At 32.9% G+C, this 24,198-nt stretch overlaps 1 protein-coding gene across 1 annotated transcript; it reads right to left on the bottom strand.

The window, feature by feature from the left end:
- Positions 1 to 3,620: 3,620 nt before the first annotated feature.
- On the bottom strand, positions 3,621 to 12,981 carry LOC124359782 (28S ribosomal protein S18c, mitochondrial). The gene is made up of 4 exons (XM_046812807.1): positions 12,581 to 12,981; positions 5,983 to 6,092; positions 4,413 to 4,623; positions 3,621 to 3,761 (listed from the first exon to the last, which is right to left on the bottom strand). The coding sequence occupies exons 1-4, from the start codon at positions 12,615 to 12,617 to the stop codon at positions 3,670 to 3,672; spliced, it is 450 nt and encodes a 149-aa protein (XP_046668763.1). The 5' UTR covers positions 12,618 to 12,981; the 3' UTR covers positions 3,621 to 3,669.
- Positions 12,982 to 24,198: the final 11,217 nt, after the last annotated feature.

Genomic DNA, 24,198 nt, shown 5'->3' on the forward strand with positions numbered 1-24,198 from the left:
TAACAGGTACGTTATCAGGCTGCTATCAGTCCCGGCCGCAGATAATATTCAAGTAAACAGATTATCCAGACACAGCACACACAAACTGAACATTAAAACATTAGGAGCTTAACCACTTATCAATATACCCCCTAAAATCATGTTATTTGTCATTTGCACCCCATAGTACTATATATATTTTTTGTTCAGGAGGGTGAGCAGAATACGTTGGTAACGTCAAATTCGTGATTTGCCGCCCCGGCGTTTAATCTTACTGGTACGCAAACTATTTACATCAACTAGCAAGTACTCCGCAGCTGTGTCTGCTGGTAGGCCTAGGCTTACTTCTCGATCTATTTCAGTTTCTGACAAATTTAGGTTATCTTTTCTGTAGTTTGTATACTTATCTTTTGCCTGAGAAGTACTTGGCTGTTCAACTACAGGATTCACAGCCTGAGTTTGATTTGATGTGGAATGTGTAGGTTCACTAGGCCTAGTTAGGTTTGGAGCTAGGCCTATGTTCTTCCATCGCTTGTTTGCTGCCAACACAGCCTTAGATTTTTTAGATCGGGTTTTTGTACCAAGTTCTTTTATCACAGCTTGCTTCACAGGAGGCATAGTCAACAGTTATTGCAAAAACTAGTAAACTAAAAAAATCTAACCTCTAAAGCACTTTATCAAATGTACTAAATTATACACTACAGGAACAAAACAAATTTGTTGGTGAAATTCAACAGATCAAATTGTAAGTCATACAGCTTCACTAAACCGGCTAATTCACTCAGTAATAACTACAAATGTACACATAATGAAGAAAACTTTGAATTTCATGGTAACAACAACAAAGACTGGAGCTAGTTATTGTACTGTACCAAAGTAAACAAAACAGTGAGTCAGCTGTTCAGAAAACATTTCTGCTATAGAATAATACCCTCCCCCCCTTCCCTGGAACTGGTTTCTCAGTCAGCTGATGGGTTCTAGCTTTGGAAGTAAATCCATAATACTATATGCTAGTACTATAATTAGTGGCTAGATTTAGTTTAGAATAAGTAATCAATCTACAAAAGCAAACTATGTCAAGATTGTGTAATGCTGCAAAAATCACTAAAATAAAGTGCAACTTCAAAGTATTTTTTTTATGAGAAAAAAAAATCGTATAAGGTTGGTTTTAACTGTTTTATGTTCAGAATTTAATATATAATTTAAAAAAAATAAAAAATTGTAAAAATTCATATTTTGGCCATTTTTGGTGTGAACTCCCCCCTTAAGATAATGGACTTTTTTTAGCAAACTTGACAAACAGGAAAGAAGCATATGAAGTCATAACTACTAGATTTAAAGTGTTACGCTTCTACTGACTCGTTCATCTAAAGTGATGAAACTTTGCTTTCTGTATCCTGAAGACATTAGTCCAGATTTGTAAAAGAGTGTAAATTTTTAAATGTATGTTGAATATAAAAGGACTGCAAGTCTTACCTAAAGTGTATTCTTATATTATAAACAATTTATCAAGTACGTTGTCACATCTTGAAATTGCAGTTAGGATGTTTTTGACATTACCTATAACCAGTTGGAATTTTTAAGTTTTAGGCAGAGTTAAAGAATTTTAAGAGAGCAAAACTTCTAAATAAAAGTTAAATTCAAGAGTACAAAACATATTTCACCTTGAAAACTAGGTTTCAGATATTGTGCAAGTTTGCTGGAAAAAATAAAAAAAATCTATGTAGGTTCGTTCTGATGCAAATACATATGTACGGAAACTTGAAAACAAGTTTTATTAGGGTTAATACTGGATACTGGTTCCAGAATTGAGCAGTATTGGTGGTATAGTTTTTGTTTTTTTTGTAAATCAAATTTTTAAATTCTTTTAAAAATTATACCATTAATAGTATCACCTTGATGAGGGTAGTCCAATAACTACTTATTGTGTATTGGACATGGAGGTAGCCAACTTCTTTTCATCAACACTCGGGATATCATCAACCAAACAATATGCTCAATCCATATCTGTAACCCATCAAGCTAAAGTAGTTCTAGGCGACCCCACTTAGGGTTGGTTTGGCATTAAAGTAGGGTAATAGTGATATTGCCACTAGTGCAATAGTAAATAAAAGAAAACACAGTTTGTTATCAAGAAACCTGTTCATCTAGTATCGATAGCACAATTGATGTTGATCTCCTCAGTGATAGCCAAATCAGTCTCTCTGAAAGTACTATAGGTTTAGCCCTTCACATGCCACTAATAAATCCATTAACTTCCTATAATGCCAAGACAAGTAAAAAAATATAAAACAGGGAATTTTACTTAAAATTAGCATATTGATAAAAATGAAAAATAACTATTTACAAAACTGTTTATTTCAAATAAATTTTAATTTCATTGTAAAATGTAATTAAGCTGAAAAGAAATAACTGAAAAAGCAGTAATATGCGCCACGTATATGTTTGGTTATGACTCTGTAGGAGACGTAGAACTGATGAGCAGGTGAGCAGGTGGTCGGAGTTAGACAAAGGGCACTCCCCTCCCCCCGCTACAGAGTGAAGGTCATTTTTAAACACTTCCTTGACTACAGTGATAAACACGGAGCATGCAAAGGGCATTCTCCAAGAGACAATCTAAAACATCAGTTGTAACTGTATTTGTCATTTTGGTCAAAGTCTACTATTCTAATATATCCGTCTACAGCGTGGGAAGGGTTACATTTTTTTATTTAACAAAATGTGTGACCAAATCTATGTAGCAAAAGGGTGAATCTATGAGTAATAACACTATAAAAATACTGTTCCTAAATATTCGAGGCCTCACTAATAAAGTCATCATGCTAAAGTGTAATTTCTTCTGATATGGTTACAATAAAATTAAGTTATTCTTGAACTTGCATATAAGATCAATATTGAAACTTTCAAGTGCCACCATTTTGTTTAGGATTAACCTTATGCGGCTCTAATTAAGACCTTTAAAATGGTATGCATATGAATCTATGCTTAAATTTAAGATTTTCTTCTGACTACTTAAGGGCCATCCCCCTGAAGTGGTGACGAGGTATTGATTGCACCAAAAAGTTCAATAATTGTCACTATGTCACTGTACAAGTTTATGAGTAGAGAATATATTAGACCATTTCAAGACTTCAGCATCGCTGTAGGTATAGACTTAGAAAAAGCTTGAGACTTTGTCTTTAAAACAATTTTTTTATATACTTGCTGAAATAATGCTGATTTTTTTTAAAAGTAGACAAAAATTCTTATTGAACCACATATAAAAGGCTCTTCAGTATGAAGTGTAAGGATCATATTAATTGTACAGTAAATTCATTAGTATGTATTCTATGTTTTGGCAAACTTTTAACATAGTTTATGCCTTTGGTAGACTTAATGCAACATTCCGTCATTTAGAATTTACTGTCTGAACATCCCACAGTACAGTAGTGATGTTCTGCCAATGTACCATACCATATATATATATATAATTTCAATAAACATTGAATCGCAAATATATATATATATATATATATATATATATATATATATATATATATATATTGATATTTTAACAATATAAGATATTTTATTTTATTTATAGCACATTATGTTTCATCATTGATTTAAGAATCCATGGTTTGTTCAGAAATGAAATATGGTTTGGAACAAAAATACGTGATTTATTCTACTAATAAGAGTACTGTTGTTTCAGTAAGGATGGTTTCTAAATGGTGTATCAGGGTTGAATAGCTGAGGGTCTTGCATAAAGGCTGGATCCTTCAGGTAGTATGGCATCAGTCCTGAAAATCAGTATATGAAAATAAACAATCTTCTTTATTTAATTATCAAAACTATAGTATATCCAAAGCATGTTCCAAATAATTAACACTTTCATCCTCATGTGAGTCAAATTGATACACAATAAGTTTTACATATAGGACTGCATGAGTCACTTTGATACATGTATCAGACCAAAATGGCTTGGCCTACTTAACATGTTATGCTCTTTAATGACTAAATATGTTCCTAGCTCACTGATTATGCTTTTTACTCTTTTTAGCTCCTGTAATTAGATGTACAACCAGTTTGAGTCATAGCGATACACACAAGCTATGAAATGAGGATGAAGTGACATGCTTGTAATTCGTATTACTGGCTCATTTGTAGCAATTTGATACACAAATTTAAGATTTTTGTAAACTGTGATTTTTATCTCCCCTTTCAAACACGACTACATTATTAGTCCCAAATAATTATTAACACATTGATATACAAAAGCCTAAACAGTAATGACTTTTTGGTTGTTGTCTACTGTACCAGTTTTTCAATAAACAGCTGTTTTTTTTGTATCAAGCCTAAAAAGACGACATATTTTTAAGATTTTCAGTCATCTACAAAGGGTTAAATAATTAAACATAAAATATGTAAAAAATAAGCATGCACAGTATTACCTGCATTCTGTGACTTTTCTATTTCCTTTTCAACTTGTGCTTGGCGTACTTTACAAAGTCCTGTGATATGTCGGCCATAAATCTTTCCAGTATACATAGATACGAACTGGGAGAGAAGTTTCGGATTCTTGTAATCAGGAGTTATATTCATCTTACACAATATACATAACCTTCTCTCCTTCTGGAAAGGGTTTTCCATATCTGGAACAGGCTAAGCAAAACAAAATTAAAAAATATATTTTGTAAAATTATAATCTCTATGCAGATAAAATTTTAATTTTAACAAAGTTTTGTAGCTTCACTTTAATTGTTTATGTCTGTAGCAGTGGATTAACGTGCTCTCTCATATAAATAACTACAATCATACAATATGGAATCTTACAATAAACAACTCCGAGGATTATAATAAAATGTACTAATTTATAGTGGAATCTGTTATATATATATATATCAGCGGCCAGTATTACAAAAGGCCAAGCAGGCACAAGGCTTCACAAAGGCCAGTATTATGCATAATTGCTTAGTACTGTTATTGTATGAGGGCCAATTTTTTCCAACCACTGATCACACACCTTCCCCCTACAACATTTGTCACTGTCGAGTTCAAGAAGATAATTTGCACTGAGCTGCAGTCACATAAACATTGCTGTCTCTATTGATTCTATCACCAAATGTGAATTGAGGACTTTTATTCATTTCCTGCAAGCAGAAGGGAATAGTGCAGCAGAAATATCAGAGAATGTGCCTTGTTTACGAAGAAAACATTGTGAGTGATGATGTTGTACATGAATGATGTAAAAAGTTTAAAGATGGCCGAACTGACATGCACTATGAAGGAGGTCAAGGATGCAAGTCTGTCGCTACAGATGGCCTTAATGAACAATTGAAAAAGTGCTTTAGAGACAACCATAGATTCACAATAAGTGCTTTATCTTTAGAGTTTCCAGAGGTGTCAACAATCTCTTTACTCTAATGTTACATAAAATTTAAAGGCTAAAATAGATTTGTGCTCACTGGGTACCAAAATGTTGACTGATCCCTATAAAACTCGTCATATGGCTTCAGCTTTGACATTCCTTGAACTGATCCTTCAATTTCACATTCGGCCATCCTAAAACTGCGATTCATGCACAACACCATCAAACATGATGTTTTCTCCATAAACACAGCACATTCTCTAAGAATTTCTGCTGCTCTATTTCCTTCTGCTTGCAGGAAACGAATAAGACTGCTTAACTTAAATTTGGCGGAAGAACCGAGATCTGAGATTGAAAAAAAAAAAAAACGGCCTTTGTATTATACTTGTCGTAGTTTTTGTTTTAAAATAATTCCCGAATTGTATTGCTATTTGATTACTTTAATGAAAACATTTGATCAGTAAGAAGTATTGCCATAAACCTGGCTTTATAAAAAAACACAAATAAAAAATTCAATTCATTTGCATTCCCAGTATGCAATACACATAACAAATTAGTACATGTGTTAATAAGAAGTAAACACACAAATTTTACAACTAGAAGCTAATTTTAAAAAACTACTTTTAGTTTTTACTTCAAAACTGGTTACTTACAGAATCCTCATTGCAGCTTTCGACGTCTTCATGCTCACTATTAAAATCTTTGGCTGAAGTTCCACTTTGTGCAAATTGAGTGGAAATTATTGAAGGCTTTGGTATTATACCTGTAGAAAACCAAAGTAGATAAGAATTATTTACTGAATGCTTCCTATTGAGGCAGAATAATCAATTTATTTATAATTTTGGAACATTACATATGTTAAAAATATCTTTATTTAATTATTACCAATAAAGTATAGTGTTACAGAAATAATTAAGCTTTAGACATTGTAGCTCTGTATTTCTTCTTCAACCATAAATAGGAAGTTATAGATTTAAAATATAAAAATATTCAGATAAAAACTTAAAAGCCTATCTAAGATAAAATAAAACGGATGAAGTTTAATGATAAGATCCTATCCTTCAAGAAGAAGAAATACTGAGAGTAATGTAATTTCATGCAATATGGGGGACTTTGTACTGCAATCAAAATATTTAAAAAACATGCATTTTTAATGTAACAAATTTATATTTGATAAAATTAACTTTTAAGGATTCGATTTATACTTTATAACTTGATCAAACTCAAAACTAATTTCATGAATCAAATTATTATATTTGATCATCAGTCACACCAGTTTAGGTGACCAAAATGAGAGGGTATCAAAAGGGTTAAAAATATCATATGATAGTTTTTCATCAGATCACATCTTTCTTTGCATGATTCGCTTAAAACCAACTGTGTCTGACAGATGATTTCAAGTGTATCGAGCAAAGAAACATATGATGGAGAAAAAATGATCGTTTTATACGTTAAACCCCATTTTAACTTTAAAAAAAATGAGCAATTCTTTGCCAAAAGAGATTCCTCTATTGATTAAAAATAAATTAGATTGTGTGCTTATAAAGTGTAAACTCGCCTTCGGCTCGCTGGGGGCTATGCCCCCAGGCCCCCAAAGTAGATGCTTAAAATTCGGGGATAAGCGGAATTCGGTGACTGATTAAGTCCGGATATTAGGTAAATGACAAGGGAGTTCAAAATTGACCTTTTTCATTGATTTTTTTCCGTATTCGTCCAAACTATTGACTTTGAGGGCATTTTGCGGTTAAACCGTTAGAGATACGAGAAAAAGTGACTGCACATTGCTTGTCGGAAATTTGATTTTGTTTTTCGATTATGCCATCAGATTTAAGCTACGACCTGTAATTTAGGAAGTACAGAGCTTAGGACAAAAGACTGCACTGGGCTGTTTTTTTTAAATTTTCCGGGGGTTTAATTTACTCAGGGGTTACCTGGTCATACCAGGAAATTCCCGGAGGGGGGTTAGTGTTACCGAGAGTCAGGACATCAGGGGGTTTAATTTACTCAGGAAATTTACTGGTCTTACCAGAAAATTCCGGGGGGGGGGGGTGTAATTAAGACACATGTAGGCCTCTTTTTGAGGGTGCTGTGTCTGTGAACGTAATAAAAATTCACTATGTCCCCTTCTACTATTGACGCTTAGCTAACGCTCAGCCAATTTCAAATGTGGGGTTGTATTCACTCGTTAACCTAGCAAAGCAAGTGCAATCTGAATCTGGAATGAATTACACAATATTAGTCCCATATAAATTTAAAAACTCCAAAATTTGCCAATTTACGACAAATATTTTGCTATTTATACCGTTTTTCGGGCTTATTAAAGGACATACAACAAAAAGTTACATGACCTATTTTGTAGATCCCATCAATTGTTAGTCATAAGAATTTTTACATTTAAGCTAGAATAAACTGTTTGGCCGCTATCGACTCTAGAAACAAAGTTCTTAAATAAAAATTACAAAATATTTACATTTATTGGCCGAACAAATGGAGATAGAGCAAAAAGTCACTGAACATTTTTTGTAGATCACGTGATTTCCTAAATCCCGTTGAATATTTGTTTTGAGTTACGACCAACCGTTTAGCCGCTATCAAGCCCGGAATGTAAATTTTTAGGCGAAAATGTCCAATATTTTCACTTAATCGCGTTTTGCGGTCAAACTAATGGAAATATAGTAAAAAGTCACTTAACCTTTTTTGTAGGTCATCTTATTTCCTAAATAAAACGTTGGTCTTATTTTGACCTCTCCGACCAATGGTTTCGCCGCTATCGACCCCAAAAACAAAAGTTTCACGTAAAAGTTACAAAAAAATTGCACATAATCACGTTTTTCGGCCAAACCAATGGAGATAGGGCAAAAAGTCACTAGACCTTTTCTGTAGATCACGTAATTTGCTAATAATTTGATGGGTCAATCAGATTTGAGCTACGACCAACGGCTCGGCCGCTATCGGGCTCGAAACATTATTTTTAGCGAAAAAATCTCTGGAATGTCAAATATTAGAGCGTTTTGTCGCTTAACCATGGAAGATAGAGCAAAAAGTCACTGGACCTTTCTTGTAGTTCAGTTCATTCATGACCATGGATTTTTCGTCAGATCCGAGCTAGCTCCAACGGTTTGCCCGCTATCGGGCTTACAAAAAAAGGCCTGCAATGGTGAAAAATGCATGAATTTTCTCGAATTTGTTTGAGGGGTTTAAAAGTAAAAAAGTCCGGTTTTCAGACTTTTCCTCCGGGTCATATTGTGAAAGGTACCTGCGTGCCAAATTTCACGTTTCCAGCACTTCTAGAAGTATGTTAGAATTTGTATCTATATATCAGTGAGTGAGCCAGTCAGTCAGTTTCACATGCGGCTGTATAAGTATTTAGATAAGCTCTCGTCTCCTGGACTATTCCAACCTGGAAACAGTCTTGGAAATATTCCTTACAATTTCCAATGCTTTAGGTGAAGGATTGCTTACTACTCAAAAATGAAAAAAACTACCTTCACATAACAAGACCACTTGAATGACTGAGTAATATTGTAGGCTATATAGAATTTGACTTAAAAAGATTTAGAAAGTTACCTTAAGTTAATAGAAATGTTAGTAGTTATGAAAGACCAAGAAATGTTTTTTTCGTGGATAGTATTTATTTAAATTAAACCTTTTTCATAATTAAGTTTGTTTCAATATTTGTAATTACTTTTCATTATAAATATTACCAATTACCTTAACTTTTGAGTGCGTTTTGTCATCTATTATATTATTTAATACATATTATAACTTACGTAAAATGGAAGACATATCGGACAGTAATACAAGACGAGAGTAATAGTCAAAATGACATTTCACAAGTGAATGTTGTTCAATCAAGATTAAAGAATCCAAAAACACTATTAACACCACTCCACACCTTCTGAATGTATGCTATGCCTGTCACGCTAACCACGTGCGAACTAATACAGACATGATTGATGTGAATATATAACAGGAACATTTTATAAATCAGTATTTGAAAATATTTCCCCTCCAATGATTTCGTACAATTGTATCTCTTTGACCTCATGTAACATAAATATTCCAAAACGTATCAATACAAATACCACCAGCCAGCAGTGCAAGTTATAGCAGCCCTGCATTGCTGGCGACAATTGAAAAACACCCCTCTAACATCTTAACTAGCAGTAATGGGCAGAGGGGTTTGTGATCGCACCATCTAGAATTTGATCTTTTAGTGATAGGTATTATCTAGAGGGATGTTTTTCATGTTGCAATCAGTGCCGATGGTCAGAGGCACTTGTGTTAGGCTGATATGAACTTTTATTCTAAAAGGTCTAAATTAACAAAAACTTTTTTGTTGAGGTAGAATTCACCTGATTTCAGCATTATTCTTATTTTACATATCCAAAGACAGTGTAACTGCTGATGTCAGCAGCAACCATACAAGATTGACTCACTATTATAAAAAGACCATGTGACACCTGTACAACAATGAAATATTACCCAGCAAGACAAAGTAGTTCCACTTTTACTATTCTATAACTTTGTTATTGTTATTGTCAACCCTTGATACATTGTCCTCCTGAACCAAATAACATTGTATTATTTGGTTCAGGAGGACGATGGCAACAGGTTAAAAACGTTCACGACGATGTGCACCCCATTGGCTACACGCGATCTTTCACAACTGCCGTTGTGTACACATTGGGCTTTCGTAAAGCGCCATGAGCGCCTAATGGGCTACACGATGCATAGGCATTTCCTCATTGCGTTTTTTTTGTTGCCTGTCTTAGTGGTTTGTATAATTTGATTTCACGCTTAAATAAATATCTCAGACTATCATGTACCCCGTCGGGCGCATGATTGCTTAATTTTTAAGGTAAATCACTTTGTAGGTACCTCTTGGGGTACATGAGCAAATTGAAAAAAACGTATCGAAATAATTGTTTTTGTGCAAAATTGCAAAGCCTACATAGTCTACTATTATTGTTATAGTAAGATGTTTCAACGTAAAAAACCTGATTACAGTACTGGTTTTTGCCATTATTATTGAAAAAATTTACAGAAAGTAAAAAAGTCTGGTAAAAAGCCGTTGTCGTGGACGTGTTAATAACGCAAAACTCGTCTTTTGCCACTCCAGCCATAAACTTTACAATTTGACCAAAAACTAATACTGTGAAGTGGCTAAAGCAAACCTTTACCTTAGTCAAAATAGAAAATCTTTTATAAAAGGGGGTTGTGGTACCTCTACTAAGGGAGTAAAATGTACGGGTAGGGTACAATAAGCGGACTCGGATTTTTATATCAAAATTGGCAAACGATATTAGTTAACCATAACAATCGATATAATCAATCGATACTGATGAATTATTTTGAACAGTTTACTTAAATAATCCAAATCAACAGCTGTAAACACGTTCAAATAGTACACGTAAGGTAATATTCCATTTTACATAAGTAAAATTTGATTATTAAAAATGGCAGTCAAACTACATGACATTGTCTTTTGAAAGATGATAAGACACGTTTTTCGTGGCTTCAACATGTTGGACTAGTACTGGTAAAACCATTATGTGAAATTTGTGGGAAAGGAACAACTGTAACTGCGAGGGGAGCAAATATATTCGTCTTCAGTTTTCCTAATTTTGGTTATAATAATTTGTTTAAACACTGTAAATATTGAATTCGTTTATGAATTTAAAACATTTGATTGTTATTGAGGACTATAGTTACTTTAATATCGATTGATACTCTAGGATTTGAGATTCGAATATTAGGTATGGATAATTATATTGTTCGATATAAATAACCGGGTCCGCATATCGTACTCTACCCAAATGTACGTTGAATAATTAGGCTACTATTGTCTATTGGGCATAGGAAAACAAATGCGTACCAGTAAGATTAAACGCCGGGGCGGCAAATCACGAATTTGACGTTACCAACGTATTCTGCTCACCCTCCTGAACAAAAAATATATATAGTACTATGGGGTGCAAATGACAAATAACATGATTTTAGGGGGTATATTGATAAGTGGTTAAGTTCCTAATGTTTTAATGTTCAGTTTGTGTGCTGTGTCTGGATAATCTGTTTACTTGAATATTATCTGCGGCCGGGACTGATAGCAGCCTGATAACGTACCTGTTATCTGAGTTCTCCGGGGCATGGGTCAGTTCTACACAAGATATCGTGTTCAGTAGGTCGGATTGAGTGAGTGCGTTTACAATGATGAATCAACCATCCACTAGTTCAACCAACCCTAGTGAATTGTGTGTGTCGGAGTGTTTCGTAGGGCACGTAAAGAGTTTACGTTTCAACCGAAACGAAATTATCTCATTTTTAATTGAACATGGAATTTTTTAAAATGAGTGTATGTGTTCGTCGTGCGGTCGAGTGGTGTTTTTAAACCGGGAGACTTTGTCGTTTTGTTGTGATAGACGACTTTTTTGTTGCTGCTGCTCAGCTGTATCCGCCAACACACTAATGGTATGTGTTCTCTGATCCATCTATATATTTGAGTTTTTCATGATTTATTTAGTTTTTTAACTTTACATAATTGCCTTTGCATTACATTTCAATTTATATTTTTGATCAGCCCCTCTAGTATTTTATATTTTACTGATAGGTACTATCTCGAGGGATGTTTTTCTTTTATTGACATCAGCACGGGGCAGCACCGGCCGAAGCCCGCGCTGATGGCCGGAGGCACTCGTAATTAATTTTTTTCTCGAAATTAAGAAAAACATTATTTATTTTGATTAAAATTCTGCTCATTTCTGTATTATTTTTCATTTACGTTTGCAAAGATGGCGGCGCAACCGATGACGTCATCACGAGGTTCAATCATTGGCCACAAAAGGTCACGTGACGCTAGACGTGGATGTAGAACATGGAGATATTACTGAAAAGTTATTTCATTTTTCATTTTCTAGAACTTCGTTATTTCTCATTTCCACCCCATCAAACCTTATACTTTTTTGTTCTATATGACGATTCCAATAAGTTTTTAACGCAAAACTCGTATTTTTCCGCCCCGGCCGTTAAAATGATAATTACCAACAAATGCAAAATTAAAAAAATAGTTGGTTTGTAGGTTAAGCCCTAGAGCCTGTGTCACTGGCATTTTTCTTCTACAATGAAAACATATATGTAAATAGTTAATAATGTTCTACTGTACACAATATTTATTTACAGACTGAATTATATTAAACAGTGTGATTGATATAAATTCATTACCCAATTAATCCTATTAATAGAATGACTTACCTCCAATGCGTTTAATTAGCAAGCTTACAAAAGCCATGGCAAAATTTAATCTTCCTACAATACTATGTTTAGATGTCTAACTGGAGTAAATAAGCAATAGCCTACTCAAACTTAGGCACTAATTGCAAACTTGAATTGAATCATAGTCAAAGGACAAAATTGACTGTACTCCAAAAGATTGTAAAAAATTATATTGATACTTGATGGTAAACCTCAGTTCGGTAATATTTTCCTATATTAAACAATAAACAATATCGTAAACAATATTTAATTCTTCTCTATAATATGCCACAGATAAACACTATTATAAGAAAGAAATATGTTGTCTTGACACACAAATTAGTATTAGGATAGAAACTTTATTGTCTTAGGTTAGATTTAAGACGTATTTTTTGTGTTTGTTATCGAGCAGATCAAGCACCTTTAAGTTAGCATGGAACTGAATGGAAGAGCTATTCTTTCCGTTCTTGGATTGTTATTCTTCCTGTATTTGGATTGGGCCTTCAAATCTCCCTTATTTTAAAGGAAGACTAAAACAGTAAAAAGTACGTTTCCGCTGAAAATAAAAACTAAGTGCATTTTTAAAATTATGGATAGAATAAAAAAACAGTTTTTTTATGTCGGAGTAGCAGTTGATAAATTCAGTATTAAAAGACCATATTATTATACTCAGAAGTGCTGTACATAGTTCTTATAATAATTCTAAAGTTTCATAAGTATAACATTTTTAAAATGTGAAAATTTCTTACATATGTGATCTATTCTCCTATCAAAAAGTTCAGATGCCCGAGTTTGAAACTTAAACCACAAACTAACACGTAAAGTTTCAATACGGGTTAAATGGTAAGGAAGGCATTTGACAATTTGCAGTTGGAGGTCTAAATATCTCATGAGAAAACGTTATAGGAATCGGTCAAATGTTGTAACATTAGTATTAAGCATTCCAGCTTGGGGTTCAGGGTGCGACGGTACACAGTCTCTTTGCTTGATAACATGATAAATTTCAATTTATTTAACTACCCTGTCAAGAATAAAAGTTAGAATTTTAATTTAATAACTTTATCAAATAATTCTAAAATCATATATACTGAAAAACCGTTCACTTGTTGAAATTTGGTCTTCATCGTATATCCGAGTTATAAATGTTCAAAGTAGCAGTTTGGCTGAAAAGCGCCAAAACCGGGTACCAGTTTTAGTTGTTATCTCTTCAATTTAAATACAACGAGATGAAATAATTATTGCAGTTAGCTGTGTGAAAGTGAATTTGTTTCGTGTAATCAAACAACGTTCTGCGTAAACGTATTTTAATTTAGTGTTCTTTGAAAATGTTGCTCTTTTTTGTTGAGTTGACCATGATAGCTAAACCAGATACAAGTGGCGTACATATTTAAATGTCCAATAACAAGTTAGTAAAATAATGTTAGAGGTTTTAATTTTAGTATTATGTTTGTCAAGGAAATGCAAAAGTACATACTATATTATTATCTTATTATCAAACCTATTAAAATCATGGCCAAAGTGTAACGATTAATTTACTAAATGTAGTTTGTGTGTGGAGGGGTTGTTATTTTTGGTTCGTTATGTAACAGTCAGTCAGAACAAAATTACAGTATTATACTTATTACACTTAAACTCATACTTATTATATAAAGAAAATACACAAAAACCACTATCGATATTAGATTACATGATTCAATCGTTGAAGAAATCTCCACGGAATGGCTCATGATTCAAGAATGCAGACCAAATGTTGCAGACTTGGCAAATATAACACCGACTAGAACTTCTCGAGGTGGCAGAGACCCTGACAATACCCCAGAAGCAACTGTAAAAATACCAGAAACAGGGGGGAAATTGCTTCGTTTGCAGTAAAGAGTAGACAAGAAGGTGGAAAAAGGAAACAATCCACTTTCATGAGTGTTAGGTGTAAAAAAGGACTGCGTTTTAAGTGTGTAACCCAACAACTGCTAAACAGATTGTTTTATTTTGTAAATAACCAAAATCATGTTAGGCCTATTTTTTTATATCGTACAGTTTTATGTAGTTATTATTATAGCTAAATCATACGCAAAATAGTAATCAGGAAAGGACATATTTTATTAAGATAAGTATACATTTTAGATCCTCATAAAAAAGTTAGTGGCGTTAAAAATGCTATAACTTTTTTATTATTGGTGAAAATAGGTAGTTAGATTTAAATTGGTGTATATGTTTAAAATAAAGTGTTCTTTTAGTGTGCTTGACTTTATTGAGTGCAAGAATTATTTTGGGTACTTATTTGAGCGTCGAGCCTGATAATTAAAAAAGAAAAGAAAAAAACAAGGCAAGATTTTATTTTTATGATCTGTTGGTTTTCTATAAGAAGTTTTTGAGTATATTTAGGGTTAATATACACCTTTGTGTACAAAACAAAACAAAAATTATGCAAAATTGGCTAATAAATAACAAAATTAGGACATTTTATAATAACTGTATGAAAGTTGTTAAAAATAACATGGAACTTTTGGATAATATTTGTCCCAAATATCCTTTGCATTTTTGATTAATATTCCAAAAATATGTCTGGAACTGATAGGGTTAACAAACAAGGTAATGACGTTTTAATGTCCCAAATAATATTCTTGTGTAAAAGATAATTTTACGAGTATTTGTGTCACTTTTTATTTGTATTTTTAAGATGACTATTCATTTTTTAAGTTTGGGAACTAAAATGTTTAAATAATTAAATGTTATAAGCATATTTTATAATCGTATAAAAAAATAATTTGTTATAACATTGAGTTTTAGTTGTTGAATATGATATAATTTTTCTTGTTTTAAATTTTTCCAATGAAATAAACCACTATGTTTACTAATACCTTTGACTTTACTGTTACATAATAAAACCTTATCCCCTTGCAAATCGTCGTGTGGAGTAGATTTTTATTTTCATTTGAGCTGGTTGAAGTAAAGTTTTTACAGTTTTTGTACAGAATAATTTGTAACTCAATATATACTCACAAGTGTTTAAATTTTCAATGTATATATGAAGCAAAATTCTCATATTTAAGGCCTTTATGAAAATGGGGCTTAAATAACTTATTCCACCATCCACTATGTATCAAAATCAATGTTTAATAAGTTGCAGTAAAGGAAACAATCAATACCACTGATCACTTTATTATAATTACTATAAAAACAAAACGTTTTACAATACTTTAGAGGAGTATATAAGTATGCTTTGGTAATAAAATATTGGCTTTAGTTTTCTCCATTTTTCATAAGTATGCAGACTAAACAAGGCTTTGCATTTAAACAGGTATTATTACTCTGCTGTTCAATCAATACTTCTTCATTTTCAACTTCCTCAGTGTAAAGTAATGGTCCTAAATCGTCTTCTGCAGAAGTAGTGGTTCTTCTGCAAATCTAAGAAGAAACTGTGATACACTAGGTACAAACTTTAATAAGTTCTTCATCATATCACGTTTCTTCAATTCTCCAATCGTCCTTACGCCATGGTACAGATTTTTTAATGAAATATTTTGTAAAAGTGCCCTCCCTTCCTGTAGGCTTGATATTTAAAGTTTCAAAATCAAGAGTATGGGAAACTGTTTCTTTATACTAAATTTCGTAAAATTTATTTATGTCAATTTAATTCACTGTATTTTTTAACCAATTTTGAGATTGCTTGTTTTCATTCTTTTTACTCTTGGACGTGTTTCTTTCTAAATTGGATGTAGAAAAGAATTCTTCTCTTTCCATTTTACAGATTATGAACTTCTTGCGGCGACAATTTGCCATGATATCATGCCGTTGTTGTATTACATAATAATTTTCTCCATAGCCGACTCGACATTTCCGGTCTGAATCATGGGCATGTAGCTGGGGACAGTTACTATACATTTTTGTTCCATTGCCTCGATGCCCGATTCATTGAATTGAATCAATCTCATTAGTAATAATGTCATGTTGAAATTACGATTTTGTCCAGTGCATGTGTCACTATAAATCTCGATATGTTTTTTATTTATCGCTTAGGTTTTGGTGTTTTACTAAACACGAGACTGTTTCCTGTATGCAGGTGTCTCATTTGAGGCATAAAACATACCACAATCGTTGGTTAAATAATAAATTTATAAAATGTAACAGTACATATTTGTAGTATAGTAAGTGTCAGACAGTGTGGACAGGAAACGGCAATGCATTCTGCAAATCCATATTACATACGTAAGTGTCAAGATTCATTTTAAGAATATTTTTACATCTTCTTTCATGCACTTTTTTGCTTTCACGCTTTTCTAAGATGGTGCTCATGGCAGTCTCTAGATTCTTCTTCTAATCTGCATTTAAGTTACCATGATTTAAATTTTGGAAACATCACATTTTTTGCAAGTATCTTTTTTGGGCTTGTTAAAATGGAGGTTAAACTTTATGTTAAAAATATATCTGTAAAAGTGTTCTTTTACAGGACTCCTATTCTCTGTAATACATTTTTCAAAATACAACTGATACATTTTCCTTAAATTAAGAGATTCGCAAATATAATTTCTATTTTTAATATGTTTTCTTGTATAATGGCTTAGGTATGTGGGAAATGCTCTAATATGATTGCAAACAAATTTAACATCAACTGATGACATTTTTCTAGAGGGACAGCACTTATTGCCTTTAAATTCTGACCAGAGCTTCTGGCCTCAGTTAATTCTTTAGGGATCTTGTAATTCGTACATTTGATATAGAGTATGTCTGTAGAGAAAACTTCCACCACACTACAACTGAAATTCCATTTCAAAAAATTAAAATTGTATTTAAAAGCTCCGCTTCTTACCACTCCACCTTCCTTTCTTGGTCATATGTTTTATTTTTTATTAAACTAGAGAGATAAGCATTTTGCCACTTGAAATCAGTCATCTCCCGAAAGGTTTGGAACATAGATTAACTCTCTTATTCGGAAAAATTATCTTCACATTTATCTTTACAGTTGCAAGGGTTATTGAAAAATAGTTTTTGTTCAGCAACATGACCTGATGTGTTAATATACCTTTGACCAGAATTTCTCATGAGTTTCGCTTTGTTTCCATTATGTTCGTCTGAATTTTACTCTTTTTTAATTTGATTTGAGACCCTATAAATTCTCCATTGTCTGAGTCTGATTCATATAATGAATCGGACAGTATTCTTTCTTTTCTTACGTTACTCTTACTCACTATAGATCTACTTACACTACAACTGTCTGGTGAATAATCTGGGACTTGGACATGATCATCGATTTCATCTGATGAATCAGTTGAAACTATTATGTGCTATTAGGCATATTCTTTGTTTTTTTTAATTGAAATCTTTTAAAATGTCTGCTTGAATGTATAGAAAACTAAATACAGTACTACAGGAACTAATCCGAGTTTAAAAGTAACCTTAAAAATAGTACACTTAGGTCTACTTCTGATGTCTTACACATTATTCCTTTCAGTTTTCAGCATAACACACTTAAATTGGATACTATACTCTTGAATTACAATTGAATAACTAAGTATCCATTTGATATTGTTGATTTAGTTGAACATTCAATAAAAAAAAAACAAAAACACTATTGCAAACACGACGTAAACAAACAATCAAGGTGACGTGTTCCACCGTCATTCTAGATGGTTTTCGTGTAGGATAATAGTGATGTGCTGCTCCTGGTGACAAAATATGGAACTATTGACATATTTCACTCTCATAATAAACAAAATAACTTTTGTAGACAGCATTTTTTACTTAAATCAAAATTTAATTTTTACCGACTTAGACCACTCTCATTCAAACCGGCTCGTTTATAGACAATATTTAAAAACATGCAAACGGTTTAAAACAGCTCATATAACCAAACTTATTGTTTATAAAAATATATAGGCCCTACAGTATCTGACTTATATACAAATTGGTACGATGTAACAAAGAAATTGCCACTAAATTTATTAACAATGTTTATTGATCAACACTTTTTATAAAGTCGTACAAGAAAGTAAACTTTAAACTTTTTGTAACAGATATGCATTCCGCGTCGGCCACAAATCAAGCCCAACACAACACATGATACGGTTCCATTATGGACGAAGCGATGTAATGCGAGTGACCGTGTATAGGCAATATGAGATAAATAGAATGCCGAATCGACCGTGTATAATGGATGCTAAGTACCGCGACAGGACAACGCGCCTGTTGCTGGTGATTCACACCAGGATCGTTCGGTTCACCGCTGGCTCCTTTTCGTCTTCATTAACTCACCCCTCTTTCGCTTCGCTTCTTGTCGTGATTAAATTCAGGGGAGTCTTTATTGCCAATGACCTTATTTGAATTGATGGATATTTGAAATACTTTTCTTTTCAAATAAACCGCGAGCAGGGCAGGGTTTATTTTCTACTGATAGGCTATTAGGCTATGCTCTGTTTGTTGACTTTGTACGTCATGCTATAGGCTACTTGTGAAATTACTTCGATAATACTATTCACCGTTTAACAATCATGTCAAAGTACTGTAACATCAGATACACGTGAGACAGTAATCGTTACCACAAATAAACGGTGAAGAAACGTGATCTTTAATTTTTAAATTCAAATTCAAATTTTTTATTCTTGAAACTAAAAATCACAATAAAGAAGTTGTTGACCTGTGAAGAAACAACAGTTCAAAATCAAATTGTATATTTAAACTCATACGTAATGTTTTGGCTTATTTAACGTTTCTCGCCAAGACACATTAATTAAGCAATATTCTAAGGAATTATCAAAATAAGGATGATCATAAAAATAATAATAGAAATATATAAATTATTATAAACAAACAATTAAACTTTCACTTTAATAAACGATTACAATGGTTTAAGGCTAGTGAGTTTAACACCAGGTAAAATATCTGCTGAAACTGGAGCTATTTTATGTAACAAATGACAGTCGTACGTGATACAAATTGTAGTAGTATTGTAGCGGTTGTATGTCGAAACTACACAGTTAATTGGCTATAAACATCACGTAATGCTGGACACAACCAATCTAGTAGTGTGTAAACCAAATGAACTAATCCAGTGATTATCATTGTGTTGATTAATGTGGAAATCTACAAAGTAAGTATTAATAATATAAGTTTATATATCGTCACCTCAACAGTTAAGTAGCTATAAACATCACGTAATATTGGACACAAGCAATCTAGTAGTGTAAACCAAATGAACTAATCCAGTGATTGATTATCATTGTGTTGATTTATGTGGAAATCTACAAAGTAAGTATTAATAATATAAGTTTATATATCGTCACCTCAACAGTTAATTAGCTATAAACATCACGTAATATTGGACTCAAGCAATCTAGTAGTGTAAACCAAATGAAATAATCCAGTGATTATCATTGTGTTGATTAATGTGGAAATCTACAAAGTAAGTATTAATAATATAAGTTTATATATCGTCACGACAATAGTTAATTGGCTATAAACATCACGTAATGTTGGACACAACCAGTCTAGTAGTGTGTAAAACAAATGAACTAATCCAGTGATTATCATTGTGTTGATTAATGTGGAAATCTACAAAGTAAGTATTAATAATATAAGTTTATATATCGTCACGACAATAGTTAATTGGCTATAAACATCACGTAATGTTGGACACAACCAGTCTAGTAGTGTGTAAAACAAATGAACTAATCCAGTGATTATCATTGTGTTGATTAATGTGGAAATCACAAAGTAAGTATTAATAATATAAGTTTATATATCGTCACGACAATAGTTAATTGGCTATAAACATCACGTAATGTTGGACACAACCAGTCTAGTAGTGTGTAAACCAAATGAACTAATCCAGTGATTATCATTGTGTTGATTAATGTGGAAATCTACAAAGTAAGTATTAATAATATAAGTTTATATACCGTCACGTAAATAGTTAATTGGCTATAAACATCACGTAATGTTGGACACAACCAGTCTAGTAGTGTGTAAACCATACGAACTAATCCAGCGATTTTCATTGTGTTGAGTTATGTGAAAATCTACAAAGTAAATATTAGTAGTATAAGTTTATATATCGTCACCTCAACAGTTAATTGGCCATGAACAAACATCAAGTAATGTTGCTCACAACTGTTCATGTATTGTTTTATTCAGCCATCACCAATATGTTGAATTACGTATGAAAGAAAGTAGTAGTAATGTAGTGGTTATAAGTCGAGGAAACAATAACTATTGTTTAAGACAATTATCTTAAACTTTACGTAATGCTGAGCACAGGCAATCTGCGCCGGTTATTAGTACTTTCGCCCTTTGCCACAAAGTAAAATTTTATAGTTTAAATCAAAGTTTATTGTACGATGTAGTTGAATGTATTCTGAAAATATAACTACGAGTTCGGGAGTTAACGAGGCCCCGATTTTACTTGATGTTAATAATTAATGGTATGACATTCATTCTGAACTGTGATGCACAGCTTCGTGTTAACGATAAGAGCTCTCTACCGATGCTCCTGAACTTCTTCAAAACGATTTAGTTATCTTTTCTTGTAAAACAAATTTCTTGGTGCAGTAATTTAAGCCGCGAAATCATATGATGTCTTAGAAAAAATACTTTCTTCTAAAAGTGTATCTAAAACAGTTAATAATAATATTATTAACAATTATTTTAATATTTTAACAACATTATTAACAATAATAACAAAGCTCACAAACAGATCAAAATTAAAATTGTAGATATCTTGGTGCAGGAGAAAGCTGGGCTCCCCCACGAGTTTAATAGATTTTTTGCGTCTGTTGCTTGTGGGCGAGGTCCTCGGCCGCCAGAGCCCCAGGTTACTCACACACCTCCAATCTAGAAGACTGACACTGGCGTTGGCGGTGGAGATAATTAGCGAGTGAGTGGTATGCACAAATTGAAAGAATGTATGTATGAATATAGTATTGTGAACGAATGTAAAAGTTATAGATTTATCCGGTATGACTTTTGCCTCATAATTATTGTTATATTGTACACGACAATAAAAGGTTTGACTTTGATTCTTTGTTAGAGGCTAAATTTTGGAGGACCGAATAACATCTCCATATGTATATATAAGAGGGCAGTACGGATTACTGAGACGAGATCAGGAACAATCAACCAAGGAACAATCTCGATCTTCATAGATTAATACTTAGATTTGATCACTGTATTATCTAGACCAGCTTACTGCCAATGCATGAAAATCTTTGATCAGGCCCGATCAAAATTTGATCAATCCCCGTCAAAACCTGACCATCCACGATGAAATCAGATTTCAGCCAATAATTATTTATGTAATAGTTCAATACTCGAATGGTTCGGTTTAGCGACGTGAAGGTATATAATGTGACTAATAAGGTAATCGTATTATATATTGTAATGTCCTTTAATTCCCCCAAATGTACTTTGAACGTTATATATGTCCTAAATAAAAATTTGTAAAGAATTTTACAGATCGTGATTACTAAAGCTGGCTGTCACTTCAGCATATTTTATTACTGACCCACACATTATCTTCATAGTGTGATAGAAACCAATTTGTCTCTAGAATGAAAGATATCTCCAGGAATTGTAGAACCAATTTGTTGCTGGAATGTAAGATATCTCCAGGAATTGTAGAACCAATTTGTCTGTAGAATGAAAGATATCTCCAGGAATTGTAGAACCAATTTGTCTCTAGAATGAAAGATATCTCCAGGAGTTGTAGAACCAATTTGTCTCTAGAATGAAAGATATCTCCAGGAATTGTAGAACCAATTTGTCTCTAGAATGAAAGATATCTCCAGGAGTTGTAGAACCAATTTGTTGCTGGAATGTAAGATATCTCCAGGAATTGTAGAACCAATTTGTTGCTGGAATGTAAGAACAATACTCTGTGTTTACACTCTTTTGCCTGAACATCTACGTCAGCCACATTATGACGAATTTATAGAGCAGATAGTGAAGTTCCTGCTGCACACCGCTCCCGTTCTGGAAACGATTAAGTCAGAGAAATAAAGTTTCTCTGCTTGGTTTAGATTGCCACGTCTAATTAACCCGTGCTTTTGTTCCAGATAACGGCGGAATAACAAAGTTTTCTTTCGACTAGATACTGAAGCAAGAACTTTTGAACTAAAAACCCATTCATCTTTAAAACAAGACAGTTCTATATATTATTCCTGAAGATGTGGGTATCAAATCCCACGAAATATATAGAAGCCTTTGTTTTTCATTTTAAATAAGTGAAATAGTATATATATATGAATTTTCTTCATACAAAAAAGAAACACCAAATATTGGTTAACTCTTTATAAATTTTCGTACGTCTCAACGTACTTTTTCAGACCGAACATTGTATAAATATTTACAAAATTGAATTACTAATCTAAATAGAAATATAAACAAGAAAAAATAATTAAGTAATAAATAGTGAACAAATACCTCAGCTGTGACCGAATTTAACTTAAATATTTATTACAGAAGTAAAAACATTGTTTCTCATATACGTAATTTGGTAAATTAATGTCTTTACAACCAGGCTATTGATCATTTGATAACACACTTTATTTTCAAACAAGTAATTGTATGTTATACGAATATTTAACCTAAATAAATGAAATAGTATAAAGTCCGAGATAATTAAAAACTTATACAGTATTTTTAATAATTTACACATCCATTATAAAATCATACGATTTCGTATTGTACCGTATCACAGTTTTTGTACATGACCTAAATTGGGTTAGTATTGATAATTCACAAACCGATAACACGTGCCGGTAGGTGAGCTCCCGGACTAATTGGTGCTAATTGGTGACTAATCGGCACCATAGATCAATAATCTGCATTTTATGCGAGGGGTCTTAAGCAGGCTCACTTGGTCTCATTGTACCGCTTAACAAACATAACATTCCGACCAGCGATCCGATTAGGTTGCTATGTAACCGAGTAGCACTAGCAGGCCGAGGCGCAGGCTCTTCAAGCCCCGCCCGCCGGTACAGTCTGGTCCGTGTACAACTGGTCCTGCAGACGTCGATATAGCTGGCTGGGTGCCGGGCGCGGTAGTACACCACCTTCACTTGACACAAGTCTTCAGCCCGATACAAAAATGGTTCTTCCTAACCTCATCTTCGAGTCGATCATTTCTAAACGTGACATCTCGAAATTAATTGAATTTAGTTCTAACTGGGATTAACATATCGCGTTGTTTCACTTTTGAATACAAGGAATCCTGCACTGTTGATCATTTATTGTTGCAACTGATGAGCTATAAAAATTAAAAGTAAAACGTAAGCATTTTAAGGCTAATATGAATGGAAGATTAGTGCAATCTATAAATGAGGCGAAGCCTCCTTATTAGTTGTTATCAACTGCTAAAAAATTGTATGAATTGTCAAAAATCAAGTTTCCAATTTTAATTCCATCTCCCAAATAATGGACTGCTCCTCATGCCATTAAACATTACAAATTTAATAGTTTTACTTTTCTAAACACTGCTATTGAATTGAGCTAACCATATTTCCTTGTTATAGAGAAGTTCTTCTACCTCACCAGGTTTACACGAATACTAATATAGCTATCACCTTTATTTACGACGTGAGACCTTCGTTCGAGGTGGACATCTTTTGGGAAGTATTTTGTAGATACGA

This window comes from Homalodisca vitripennis, chromosome 4 (assembly GCF_021130785.1).
Source record: "Homalodisca vitripennis isolate AUS2020 chromosome 4, UT_GWSS_2.1, whole genome shotgun sequence".
Taxonomy (NCBI): domain Eukaryota; kingdom Metazoa; phylum Arthropoda; class Insecta; order Hemiptera; family Cicadellidae; genus Homalodisca; species Homalodisca vitripennis.

Coding starts and splice junctions, on each gene's coding strand:
- LOC124359782 (XM_046812807.1), bottom strand. CDS start 12,617: ATGGCTTTTGTAAGCTTGCTAATTAAACGCATTGGAG. Junction 6,093..12,580: donor GCTAATTAAACGCATTGGAG/GTAAGTCATTCT, acceptor GGTTTTCTACAG/GTATAATACCAAAGCCTTCA. Junction 4,624..5,982: donor AAAGCTGCAATGAGGATTCT/GTAAGTAACCAG, acceptor TGTTTTGCTTAG/CCTGTTCCAGATATGGAAAA.